Source organism: Corvus kubaryi, unplaced genomic scaffold, assembly GCF_017639235.1.
Source record: "Corvus kubaryi isolate FWS band 111438036 unplaced genomic scaffold, C.kubaryi_AGA036_p1.0 37397, whole genome shotgun sequence".
NCBI classification, from domain to species: domain Eukaryota; kingdom Metazoa; phylum Chordata; class Aves; order Passeriformes; family Corvidae; genus Corvus; species Corvus kubaryi.
Window position 1 is genome coordinate 17,333,977 of NW_024581136.1, and position 13,746 is coordinate 17,347,722.

The 13,746-nt window shown below is 45.8% G+C and overlaps 1 protein-coding gene across 1 annotated transcript; it reads right to left on the bottom strand.

Annotated features, from left to right (window-relative positions):
- Nucleotides 1–285: 285 nt before the first annotated feature.
- CLDN11 (claudin 11) lies at nt 286–10,725 on the bottom strand. The gene is made up of 3 exons (XM_042041971.1): nt 10,290–10,725; nt 7,368–7,532; nt 286–1,451 (listed from the first exon to the last, which is right to left on the bottom strand). The coding sequence occupies exons 1-3, from the start codon at nt 10,513–10,515 to the stop codon at nt 1,219–1,221; spliced, it is 624 nt and encodes a 207-aa protein (XP_041897905.1). The 5' UTR covers nt 10,516–10,725; the 3' UTR covers nt 286–1,218.
- Nucleotides 10,726–13,746: the final 3,021 nt, after the last annotated feature.

Genomic DNA, 13,746 nt, shown 5'->3' on the forward strand with positions numbered 1-13,746 from the left:
TCAGGGGCTTTCTATTTCTTCCCAATGTAAAGAATCCCACAAGTGGCTACCATAGGTACAAGCAGCTAGTGGGAACATTGAAAGGATAAGATAATGGACAGCCCCATGCAGGAAGATTAGTCATAGTTTAAATATTCTTCATTTAATGCCACAGCAGAGTGGAATTTTTCATCCTGAACTGCTATTAAAAAAAAAAAAAATCTTCAAAATCATTGGCAAACCCCTGTCATGGGAAAACTGGCTATGGAAACACACAGGAAGGAAGGAAAAAAAGTAAGTCGGAGGTTGCAGGTACTCTGTTATTTATTGTACAGTATTTCACTGAAAGTACAAAGGCATCATCAGTACTCACCAGAATTGTAACAGGTACATTATACTGCATGTTAAAATGTGCTGCTTTAACGAGGCAAGATGGAACACAAACTTAGAGGAAGAAAGAAAGGCGTTTAAAAAAATGTAAAAATACATTTTTTAGTAACTGATCTGTACAAAAGAAAAACAAAAAGAAACTAAACCAGAGGGCAGGGATTAGAGCCCCCAAAGTCATTTATAACTATTTAAAAAGGCACTGTTATCTACCATGTCATTAGGACCTTTGGGTTCGGTTTCCTTCATACTGATGACTGTGGGGGTGAGGGAAATACTGTTACTAAAATGATCAGACTCATACAAAAGTATTTACAGAGAAAGGCAGAAAAATCCCCTCCTCTTGTTCCAAAAGAGAAACATTTGCCTGGTGGGAGAGGACAGCCTTCCTCCCTATCTTCCCTCCCCAGCCATGCCAGAGCCGTGACCTTGAGCAGGGGAAACCAAACAGTGAGGAGCAGGGAGAAGCTGTCAGAGTCCTCCTAACAGTGGGAAAGTGTCTCTCATTTCTGTTTTATTGCTTTAAACTCTCCTATAATCAGGGGAGCTAGAAGATAAATCCCTAAAACCCGCACGACAACCCCAAACCATCCTGGCTGCAAGAAGATGGGGCAGATGGTCGGGACAAAACGGGGAGGACCAAGAGGTAGGGCTGGCTGGAGCTGTCTTTCTAGAGAAAAGGGGAGGAAGAGACGGGGAGAATAATGCTTCAAACTACCAGACATTTGTGCTGCTTTTCTAAATCTCCCCCTGGGAGCCTGACAGCCGCGCGTGTCAGCAGAAGCAAACCCAGGGCACACGGACCCACCAGCCAAAGCATCCGACGGCAGCCGTGGGGCGTCCCCGGGGCGTCTACACGTGGGCGCTCTTGGCGTGGGTGGGCGAGCTGGATCCCGAGCCGTAGTAGAAGCGGTTCTCGCCGAAGGTCTGCGCGTCTCCCGAGCAGCACACGATGACACAGCCGCCGAAGAGGCATAGGGCAGAGCCGATCCAGCCCGTGTACAGCGAGTAGCCGAAGCTCATGATGGTGGTCTCGCGGTGGGCGCACACCGGGAACCAGATCGTGGCCACCACGCCACACATGGCTGCGGAGAGAGGGGAAGGACAGCGTTAGGGTTGCGAACTGGAGGGGACTCCAGGGTGTCACCCGGCCACGGGACACACAGCATGCAGCTGGGGACAGAGGGGAAACCCATCCCTCCTCCCTTCCAGTCCCATGGTGGGACCCAGAAGCAGCGGCATCAGGGCTGGGTCCAAGAGATCTCCAAGAAGGAGGCAAGATGGGAGCCTCACGAGTGAGAGATGGAGAGAGAACAGCCATCTCTCTCAGGCACCAACAGGAAGGAAAAACAACTGCTGCCTGACACAATTTGATATATTTATTAGAAGGGAAACAGATTTGTTCCCTAGAAATATCTTCTAAGAGGGAAAAATGAGAGGCATCCCTGAAACTGATGTTCTGGAGAGGTGAAGAAATAGGAATAGATTAGACATGAAGCAAGGCCATGAAAACCATATGGATCAGTGAGAGAATAAAGTCTGTGGACCAGTGTGAACTGGTTTAAATCCCTATTTCCACATGGACTCATGTGCTGTGTCCTCAGCCCATGTCAATCCTCATCATTGCTGTGGCTCTACTGAGTGGTCACATAAACATCCCCAAAATACCCCAGCACTCTAAGGAAGAGTAGGGTTTATTAAATACGAGCAGAAAACGAGCAGGGACAAAATAGGGGGCAGTTAGGCATTGCTGGAGTTTTTTTTATGGAAAAGGAAATGCCTCACAACTCCGGAAAACAGATTCTACTTCCCTGTGGAAAATTTCTATCAAGCGATGGGGACAAACCCAGCAAGGCTCTCCAGACATTTACTGAATTGAATAAAAATGGGACCTGAAGAGTCTGCAGAAGCAAAAACGGGATCCTATCTAGAGGCTACAGCGGGTCAAAAAATGACTGCAGGCTTCACATTTTACTTGAAATTCCATAGGGGCTTTTTCCACAAAAAGCAGGAAGGCAGCTGCACTGGTGCTGTGAGGTGACATGTGAGGGAGACAGTCCCCACAGAGTCCCCACATGCGCCGAGGGCAACGGGAGTTGATGGTGTTAATCACCTCCCAGGAGCAGGTCCTAAAACAATACTCCTTGATGGCCTGTACATCTGAGAAGAATTAATCTGTCAATATTTACTTGCCTCCGGGACAAGCTGTGCAGGACTCCATCCTTGTGGCTATCAGAGAATCAGAGCAAAACAATAATAGGACCGTGGCAGCGTTACAGATTTCCACCGACCGTGTTAAAAGGTATCTGGAGGCAGTGTCAGAAAGTTAAGGTTGCAAGAGGGAAAAAGAAAGGGGTGAGATTAAAAATAAAATTGTTTAGTTAAAGCAGAGAACAAACCGTAGCTCCTGGCCAGTACAGCAAAAAACCCATCCCCAAAGCTGCAGTTATTGTGAGAGAAAATATTTTCTTATGGAAAAGAGAAGAACATTTGAAGGATGCTTATAAAGCCAGAAATAATTTTGGGCCTCCTCAAAGGAAGGGCCCCGCAGCTTTGGAAGGAATTTTGGAGAAGGCAGAGAGGGGAGAAGAGCATTTCTCCTGCGTGTGGAGTGGTCCTGCAAACAGCTCGTGAACCTCCAACACTTTAAAACAAAAATGTATCAGTTGGGAATCCACAAAGCATTCTAATGGGCTCTGGGAACAAAGCTGCTTTGTCGTCCGAAAAAACACAATCATCTTTTCTTTCTCTGTCAGCAGTAAATATATATATTTTTGTCTATAGACTGTAAGAGCCTTATCTCTCCAGACCCTCCCCCACAAGACAGGACCGAAGCAAACACTTGCACTGGGGTGAGAAGAGCTCTCAGGGATGCTCACACAATGGCATCTCTTGTGCATGTGGCTCCACTACATGTAAAACCACCTTATTTTAATGCTGACAATACCAGAAAGCTGTGAAACACAAGCCAAGGACTTTGCATGGGTTCACTTGACCTCTCTGTCCTCAGAGGCCACCAGCTGCTGTCAGTCACCAGTGACCCCGCTGCTGAGCAAGAGGAATGCCCTGGAACAGGACTGGGTTTCATCGCTCTGCATAGATTAGGCTGGGCTGTAAATCCTCTGAGGGGATGGGAAAAGGACAGTCAGCAATTGCAATATCTCTCCATTGGCTCAAATTTTGTTCTGGTTGTACTACAGGGAAAGGCTGAAAAAAAAGATGATTTGCCAAGAAACCCAGAGAGATTGGAAAAGGAGTTTTAGGGCAAGTTTCAAGTTTTAAAATGGCTGCCTACATGGAAAAGGAGTGTGGATAGAAGTTACTATCCCTTCTCTTGTGCTAATGTCAAGAGACCCTTTGCCTCTCTCTAAACAAGAAATCTTCAGACAGTAGAACTGCTGTAGCCAATACAGTCTAGCAGAAAAATAAAAGAAGATCTGCAAAGAGAAGGAATATTTTCTATTAGAGCAACCGAGTCAGTTGGAAAAACAGGCCTGTTTTGGAACACACGTTTGGAAATCCTGCCTGCCTTTTGCAGCTGGAGTAGGCAACCTCGTAAAAGCCACTGTCTCTGCCTAAAAACTCATCTCAGCACTGCGTGGCGTGGATGTCCTTGCTCTATCAGGTTGCTGTGAACCCACAGGGATACATCCCAGCTCACAGTGTTTCCAAGTCCTTTTTAACTGTGGATTTGCAGTAGCTCAGTCTGCTGAGCTGAAACTCTTAATACTCAACATTAGAGATGTATTTGAGTCAGATGGACGTGCACAGAGACAAGAAGAACAGAAGGTTCTTGGGGAGCTGGGGGAGAGGGAACAGGATTACTCTAACTCAAGGGACAGTGCGTCCCTGCCAAATTCCTTAACAGTAAGTTAAAGGCTTTCTGCAGAAGAAAGAATACTTTTATTTCACATCTAAATTTAACTATTCCGACTTGCTGACTCAAAGTCACATGGATTTCTCTTTCAAAGCATTTAGTCGAAAAAAACAGATACCATTTCTTTTTTCTATATTCAAAACAATCCTTTTATCTTGATATCTGTGGTTTACAAGTAAATCTCATGCAGTCTTCAGAAAAACTCATTAACATCCTTTAGTTAGTACACAATGGGTTATTTTGTAGTAGCAATTTCCACTAACATATTTCATCTATTTTCCAGCATCTGAATCCCTCTCCTCAATTGGGAAAATGCCCCCTTGGTTACCAGCAAGGGGTCCTCTAAATTAGTATCAACAACACGGGCTGGGCCAGGGTTTTTCCGTCAACACCAATGTGTGCAATGTTTTCATACCAGCTCAGAGCAAACCTCTGCTGACGGTTGTTTTCAGCCATAAATCAATTCTCTCGGTCAGATAGGATCAAGCAAAGCCATAAACACATCAGCAGCAGGATAGCAGGGCGTGCACACAGGTTGCACTCCGGCAGCCTGTGATTATCAGTGGACAGAAAAATCAATGGAATATCTGAGCCCATTGTTTTCCTGGCAAGTTTTCAACTTCTTATATACATAATTTTTTTTGGCTCTGTGCTGTGTTTCAATCCCTGTTTTCCCTTACAAAAAATTTCAGTGACAAACTGCCATCCCTTCCCCGAGCAGCAAGTGAAGCTTGCCATGGGGCCAGCTCCCCTGTTTGCATCCCCACTCTCTATTTCTGCTGCATTAGGGAGCGTTTTGGGGATCATTTTCTTTTAACAAGAGCTCTGGGTGTTGCTCTCCCCTAAGAGGAAAAGCCTGGAGCCTGTGAGGTTGTGGAAACCATGAGTGAGAATTCAATGGCGGGAGGGTGAATAAAAACAGTCCAGGGCATGTTACTTCTAGAATATAATGGATTTTAAGTCAGTATTGTATCTTTCAGGACCTGATCCGTGCTTGTTAAATGCTCTGGAATGGTGGCACCTCATTTTGCAACTAACAGATCATTAATCAGCTTAAATAATGTCAAAGTCCTAAACCCTGTACATTATTCTTCTTCCAAAGGACTGTCTTGCTGATCAGCCTGGAAAAAAATGGGCTTTGTAAATGTAAATGTGGGCTGGTTTGCTCTTCTTTTTTTTTATAAAAAAGCAACTTAGGAGCAAAAGAAGCTTATTTATTCTTCATTTGTGATCTGACAAGAAAAGCATTATAGTAATTGTGACTAAAACATTGTGACCAGGCTGCTGATCCCAGCCCAGATCATTCAGGGCACCAGCGACACGAGTAAATCACTTCACCTGTAGGTGCTTCAGAGCTCACAGGGGTTAAAATCAGGAAGATTTGGTCCAAATCTGACCCAAAGAGCATTCGTCTGCCAATGCCTCCGTGATACAAATGTGAGAGATGTGATCTCTCACATTTCCTTTCCTCACAGGATCTACCTAGTGGGAAAACCATGTTCTGAGGCAGAGGGGAGCCTGGCTTACGGAGCACCACAAGTCTCCACCATCTCCTCACATCTGTTCTCCTCCCTGGTGTCCCACTGTAGAATGACTGGGATGGCATAGTGGCACACCAGACCCCAAACCCTGGTGGGACACTGCAGCATAGAGGGTTTCACTTGTTCTAATACAGCAGTACCCAACACTGTCACTGCAATTTGTCACGTATGCTGGTCCTCTGGTCACCCTCTTGCCCTTTGGGATTTTTAGGGACAATCCTCCTGCCTCCACGTCTGCAGCCATGCAAGCAGGGCTGACCTGCAGCATGGTTCTCCTTGACTGGAACCAAAAACTTGTGGCTTTTGTGGCAAAGTGCAGCTCTGCTGGTCCTCCCTGTCCTGGGCAGGGCAAATCCATCAGAGCAGACTCCTCTGGCACTAGAACCTCATTCACAGGCAGAACCCCCCTCACTTTTTCTTTCGCTTTTCCAAGCCCAAATACCTGACTCAAGGTTCTGGGGCAGGGATGAAGGTCACATTCCAACACGGCTGTTTGTGATTGGGATATCCTAGGCAGGCCCTATAAAGCTGATGTTAGGATTTCCAGCTGTGCCCTTAAACTCCACAGGCACCAGTAGGGCCCCTTGGACTCAATCCCTTAGATTTGGGATGTATGGACTTGTACTAACCCCAAGGTGACGGAGGAGGGATCACTTGCACAGAAGGAGCATCCAGAGGACAGCCCTTCTGAGTGTGCAGCTATATTCAGTGCCCACTTGAAAAAAAAGAAGAAGAAGAAGAAAGAAGACGGGCATGATGTCAGTGCTGGCCGCCAGCGAGCAGCAGAGCCACACAAAGAGGCCACTTTGCCTCTCCCCTCCTCCTCTGCCACAGACGGGTGAAAACAAGGCCCTGCAGGCTGTTGCTGAGATGACGAGGCCTCAAGAACATGCAGGTGTTGCATGGGGGACAATGAGCTCCACAGTCTGTGCTGCTCAAAACAATCTCCTCCACAAGCACCGAGGATGGGAAGAAATTCCCAGGGGAGCTTGGAGACCGAGGGTGATGCTGGCCAGAGGGGGTTGGGAGGCACAGGGAACATGCCAGCCCTCTTCCCATGTCAGTGCCAGCCCTCTTCCCATGTCCGTGCCACCTCTATGCTCCTTCCCCTACAGTTGCCACAGCACCAATCCCGCTCAGTAAGGGCTTCCCTTCCCACATGCCTCAGCTTACATTCCCTGGATGCCCAAGGAAAATTTGGAGGCTATCCATTCCCTGTAAGTAGCTTGGAAGTTTAGACCTTTTTCCAAAAATCACTCCCAGAGGGAGCCAGCACGATCAGTGCCTGTAGGCACTGCCCGTGTGCGGTGGCCTTCCCAGAGAATCCACACCCGAGGACTCCACAAGGCAAAGACAGAGGGATTCACAGCCCTCCCTCTAACCCTGCTTCACTCCCTGCCTCCTGCCCTTGTCCTCCCACTCCTGTCCATGCCTTTTGTCCACCCACAGGCTGCAGCAATGCTGGAGAGCTCCGGGGCCAGCCCAGCCTGCACAAATCCTTCCAGGAGAACATGCTCAACCAGCCTGCGCTGTCCTGGAGCAGGGGACGAGCTCCAGCCCTCCACACGTGGCAGGTGCCTTACCCAGGAGGATGATGAGGATCCCTCCCAGCTGGGACCGCCGGTACTTGGCCGCCCCAGGCTCGTGGCCCATCCGGATGCAGGGCAGGACTGTTATCAGCAGGAAGATGGCAGGAAGGCCCAGGACGGAGGCGGCGATCATCAGCGCTCGACATGCTTGGACATACCCTGTGGGCAAGGCAAGGGAGGAGGAGTTTATTGTCTGCCACAAGAAAAGGACATCTTAGACAAAAGCTCCTGTTGGATTAGAACCCAAGACTTGCACGGAGTATGGGAAATGGGTTCATCCCTGTGTGAGCATTGAATCTTCACCAGGCACAAGGCAGTGAGGCTGCAGTGCAGTGGGGAGTGCATGAACACGGGGTGTGCAGGCTCACAGTTTTCCAACAAACAAATAAGCAAACAGCACTGCCCAGAAAACAAAAGCTCTTCCCAGAGAGATGGAGCTGGAAAATATGGGAGGGGAAAGTCGGAGAAATGGACAGGAAGGAGTTTCCCTATATCTTTTCGTAACAAAAGTTTGATTAAAGAATTTTAAAAAGAATTTAAAGAAGAATTTAAAGTCTTCAAGATTAAATAACAGGGATTTGAAGTCTCAAAGACTCTCCCATCATTCAGAGGGCTGAATAGTCGACAACCCACTACACACACTGCAGGTCCATGGGATGCTGCCAGCAGCTGTCCCAAGGCAATGAGCACCGCTGGCCTGGGAGGAAGAGGAAGAGGAGGAGGAGGGACACTCCTCACCCACAGCCCCATCCCTGCACTGCTCCCCAGGAGCTCAGCCTGGCTGTGGGGTCTCAGAGGAGATCCGTGGTTTGAGCTGACCGCTGGCACAGCCCTTCCTTAGGGAGAAGACTGTACCTTGCAGAGCTGCTTGAGCTGCCTAACCAAGGGCCACGTTATTCCTCTGGGTCCCTAAGGACATTACAGGATCCCCTGGCACTTTATCAGCTCCCCTTCCTCTCCTACCTGTCCCTGTGAACAAGGCAACAAGAAATAGCAGGGACATGGGGATGTGGGGGTGCTGGGCAGGACCACGACATTTCTGCCACTCTAGGAGCGTCTGTGTATCATAACATATGATTTTAGAAATATTTATATACACTATGCATACCTAAATTTTATATATTTTGTATGCAATGTATATATACTGTACAAAAATTACATATAAATAAATTAAACCAGGTCGTTACTTGCATGCAAAAGAAAAAGGACAAATGTCAGATCTGCCCCAGTGCCTGGTGACCTCCCCCAGCTTTCAGGACAGTCTCAGCACATAGAGAGTGCTGGCTCTCTGTCCCCTCTTAATGGTAAAATGAAGCTGCCAGAGGCAGACATGGCATTTCATGATGCCTCAACCAACACCAGCAAAGAGGGTCCTCGAGCACATCCCACTGACACACAGGTACAACACCAGGAATGAGGATTTTACTGTTCCTGGAAATGCAGGCACTGTGTGTACTGAATATTTCCTTGATTTTTTCAAGAGGAATCTTAAAAACAATGTTACCTGAGGAGTTCAGGGCATAAAAGGAGACCCTAAACAAAGGAGATGGCTGTACCCAGTGTGGATTCTGTGCAATCAATCCCAAGTAAATGAGAATACAAACAAATTCATTTCGAAGACTTGACTCAGACAACAAAAGGCTCTAAATGTATTTCAGCTATCGGTTACACCAGGATAAATTTCCCCCTCATGCCAAGCTGTGGTTACCAAACAGGCTACAGGCAGAAACATCTTGGTTTGTGACTTGCTTCTGCTCAAGGGAAGCTTTGCTCTCTGCTGCTGCAAGACCCATTCACTTATTTATTAAGTTGCATTCCCTACTGTTTCTTTGGGGCAAAACCTTCCTCTGTCTCCTCTGCTGGATCAGATTTAACCACAGTAGCAGTAAGGAAGGCAAACTTACTAAAATTAAGCTCACACAGAGAAAAGGAGAATGAGAGTCTCAACATTGCTTAGCAGAGTGTGACACAGACCACGCTCTGTAACCGAGAGAAATTCAGGAATAATATTTTTAACCTCTTGTAAAATTATTTTCACAACAATTTAAACCAATAAATAAGGAAACATGAAAGAAAATTTCAAGGAATGGCAATTTCTGCCCTGTCAGCTTTGAGAGAGGCACCTCTGACATCGTAGAGGAGTTGCAATCTAAAACACAGCAGAATGAAGTGCTACAGAGTGAGCAGTGATTGAAACAGGCAAGATCACTAACTAAACTTACAGGAAGCAGATCTCACAAGACTTTGGCAGGGTTAATCAGCTCAAAAGATGTGTTAATGCTGATTAAACACCTTGCTTAATTTTTGCTTTGCAGTAAGCTAGATGAAAGTTACTATATCATTAAAAAAAAATCAAGCTAAATGTAGTTAGATCTGTTTGCTGTGTAAAAGTTCTGTCTTGCCTCAGAACCTGTGGCAAGCACAAGACCATCAAGACTAATGATGATCTTTTGAAAGATTAAAAGCCATAGCAGCATTAATAATAAATGCTGAAAGATTCATTATGCTCCAAATCACTTTAAGGAATCAAACCTTAACATTTGTAATAGCTCGCCATCCCCTTGAAATGCTCTACTATTACACCTCAGTGCTCTCTGTGTGTTTTGCAGTGCAATCCAGAGCCAAGACGTGAAAGGAACAGTGAGCTTTTACTAAGAGCAATGATTAAACATGAATGGGATTTTAGTAGCCACAGGGAACACGAGACCTGGGTACGATTAAAACCAGGTGTAAATCAATGAGAATCACACCAAGAGCTATCATTCACCTTCTTCAGTGCATTTAATGGATCACCTCTTGTGCTGATGAAGCCGGAGGAGCTTCACCATCAACTCCTGCAGCAGCAGCACCTGCGCTGCTCAGGGCAATGCTTCAGCCCTCACTCAGGGTGGGGAGGGGAGGATGGAACACACGTACCTGGCAGTATGAGGATGTCCACGAGGGGCTTGCAGTGATAGAGACCTGTTGCCATGACACAGTCTGCCCACAGCCCCTTGGATCCCAGCTCATCCATTTTCCTGCAGGTGGTAATGGTGTAGCCGCATGTCACCACCCAGTCGTTGGTGGCCGTGGCCACAACCACCCCGATCCACCCTACAAAACTGCAGACAAATCCAGCCAGGTGCAGGCAGGTGGCCACCATCTCTGTCCTTTAGTGGGGAGAGCTGGACAGGACAATGCCCACGGGCGATCAGCAGAGCCACTCGACGAGATCCCTGCTGCTGGAGCAGGAGGGATGGGGTTTGGCAGGACCAGGTCCCTGATCAGGCTCTGCTGCAAGCACTCGGCTGCCTCTGCCCAGCTCCGTCCCTGGGAGGGGTCAGAGCTGCCTCCAGCCCCATAAAGCATGGGAGGAGCAAGTGGGGAGCCCCAACTTCTGCCAGAGCATCCGGAGCGTCCGAGGGGAAGGAGGGTGTGGAGAGGAGGAGATGCACAATCACACCCAACTGTGCTTGGAAAACAAACCAGAAGGGTTTATTCAAATGCAAACAGCCTGACTATTCGAAATTTAGCATCGAGGGAGAAAAATTAAGGCAGTGTTTGTGAGCTGAACTTTAATAGTCACACTGATACCTTCTCATGTAAAGAGAAGAAACGTGCTGGGCAGAGTTACTCACGAGATGGAATTGATCACCTCATCAAAGCCATCAGCACAGCTGCAGGAAAGGGACAGGATCAATCTTGGGTCTTTCCTGATGTTTCCAGTAATTGTAAGAATATGAAAGACCCATCACTGCATTCTCTGCTGTACCTGGGTTTTCAGAAATATTAACTTGCACTCACTGAGTCTTAAACACGTGTTCAACAGCACCTTAGTCCCATTTTTGAATGCTCAAATTAAAATGAGCAGCTTTTAACTCAGACTTTCAGTCTGAGTAAATTTACTGTGCGAATTTTAGTGCATTTGGTAAAACAGGAGCAGCCCGCTTCAAAGAGGTGGAGAAACTTCAGATCTTCCCGTTCTGCATCAGGAGAAACAGGCAGGCTATTTTCCTAACTTCGCTCTGTATTTTCCCAACACGTATGTGTGTTCTCTCGTGCCAGCACATCCCTGAGGATATTCCATCGCTCCTCCAGCGGTGTTGGTTTTGCGAAGGGAAGGTTTGGAATGAGGCGGATGCCACATGCCTGGGGAGACCACTAGTGGAGAGCTGTCTGCGGTGCACGGGCAGGGAAAAGGCACAAGAAAGTGACGCAACAATGAATTTCATTCATTCCTAGAGCTGTCAGGGAGAAAGAAATACTGGAAACTCCACCCCGACTTTAAAATGCCAGGAATTAAATATATCCCGCTCCTCATCCAAGGGTATTTTTTCCATTCTTTAACAAATAATGGGAAAAATACGAACAAGAGCATCCTAAGCTTCATTTGTCACCTGCTCCTTAGATCCAAAATTCAAGGACATGAGGTCACAGTTTTCTGTCAAAGCTTCATCTGAACACTGGAGGACTACCAAAATAGTTGAAAATTCTTTTTAAAGAGAAGCTTTTATAATAAATATAAATTTAATAATTGTTTTCACATTTGTTTTATATTGTTGGTTACTCCTGGAGTTTTTCCTATACCTGGTTTATGGTATTTCTGTGTAGCCAAGCTGCCAGCTGGCCTTCCATGAAATTTCCTGACATCTTTCCACCTTCCTGCACAGCTTATCCTCCTACTGCACCCACCTCAGGTGGAGCATGCTGTTACTGACGTCTAACCACCGCTTTTATGGTGTCTAGGGTTCAATTCTAGATGGATTTAATCTTCCCCTAAAAAAAATATTCCTGCTTATTTATATTCAGGAGATAAACTTGTTATCTCTGGGGTGAAACTAGCGCTGTTCCACTTCTTGGACTGAGCAATGGCATTGGACAGATCACATGTCACCTTCTGAATTCAAAAGATGACGAATTTCATCCCAAAGCTGAGGTTTGGGATCATTTTACACAGTGATAGTGCATGCACATCCTAATGCACAACGTTACACATCCTTCCATAGTTCAGTCTCCTACATTTAAGACCACAAAGTCTTCATGTTATCCATAACAAATGTTTTTATCAAGGAGTATGCAGGAGCAAGGAGTAAATTTGATGCTTTGGTAACCAGCACTATTCAACAGAACTCGAGCTGGTGCCCACAGGGCACAGTGTGAATTATTTCATCAAAGTCAAGAGAGACAGGAGACATTTACTACTTTGTCAGGGTTGTAAATCACACCACCAACAGTTAAGTGAATGTAAGTTGGTATGAGACAAGTGGACAATGATTTACATGATCAGTAAAATAAGGAATGACTTGCCAGTTATATGCCAAATAAGCTGATGCATTTTGGGCAACAGTCTTAAAAGCTGTCTTTTTAAAAGTGAGTGCTACACAGGCATTTATTCCAGCAACAGTGTGAACTCCTTCAAAATCAATCTTTTTACCCTTCACTGACAGAGTTTTCCCTTGATCCACATTGTTCTCTCTGACAAAAGACAGGCATTGCAATTAGTCATAGCTACCCAAGCTATCAACAGCCCCATGGCTTTCTCATCCACATGACTCACCTTGAACTTTTTCTTTACATTTTCAGCCTGATGGTTTTTTCCCTGTTTGGAAATACAGCAGTATGAAAAAGCACAATGGTATGCAGAAATAAACAAATTTAAGTGGTACAGTCAATTCTTAATTCTGTTCTATACTGAAGGCTGAGCTGATCATTGTCATTTTCATCTTTATCCTGGTTCATACTGCTCCTTTCTCTCTTTATCTGCAAAATACAGGCAAGCACATGGTAGCATTAAGGGTTTGCAACTATCTGAAACACCATCAGGATTTCCTATATGGGAGAGCAGCTCCTCAATACAATGACAAAGTATTTTTGTACTGATTTGAGGGGAAGAAAAAATAGCAAAGGGAGTGGATATGCAGGTGCTTTCTTACCTGCCAAGAGAAACCTCGCAGTATGAATAAAATGCCCCAGAAAATCTCCAAAATATAATTAGTAGCAAGAGTTATATTTTACTACAATATAGGGGAGGTTAAGTGACCAACAGAATGCAGTTTATTGTTTTAAGTGATGGAAGCTCAATGTAAATAAATTACTGTGGAAGAACACGCAGTTTAGAGGAGCTGCTCCCTCTTTTCTCCTCTGTTGTTCCTTCCCTCTCCTACTCTGACTTTTCTGCTATTTAAGCTCCTTGATGATACACGAAAATGTTAAGGTAATATAACCACATGGTTTACAAAACCTAAGAACTCCTGAGAGTCACTTGCCATCAGAAGTAACTATTTTTTCAGCAAATACAGTAAAATTCTCATTTCTGATTTTAACTTTGTATAAATCTCAGTATTTTATCTGGCAATGTGTGTTTTTAATCTCATTTATTATTGAGTTATGGAAG

Bases quoted from the DNA above. Each gene is read 5' to 3' on its own strand.
- CLDN11 (XM_042041971.1), bottom strand. From the start codon at position 10,515: ATGGTGGCCACCTGCCTGCACCTGGCTGGATTTGTCTGCAGTTTTGTA. The intron at 7,533-10,289 runs GTACGTGTGTTC...CCTTGCCCACAG, and splicing joins GGACATCCTCATACTGCCAG to GGTATGTCCAAGCATGTCGA. The intron at 1,452-7,367 runs GTAAGGCACCTG...CTCTCTCCGCAG, and splicing joins GATCCTCATCATCCTCCTGG to CCATGTGTGGCGTGGTGGCC.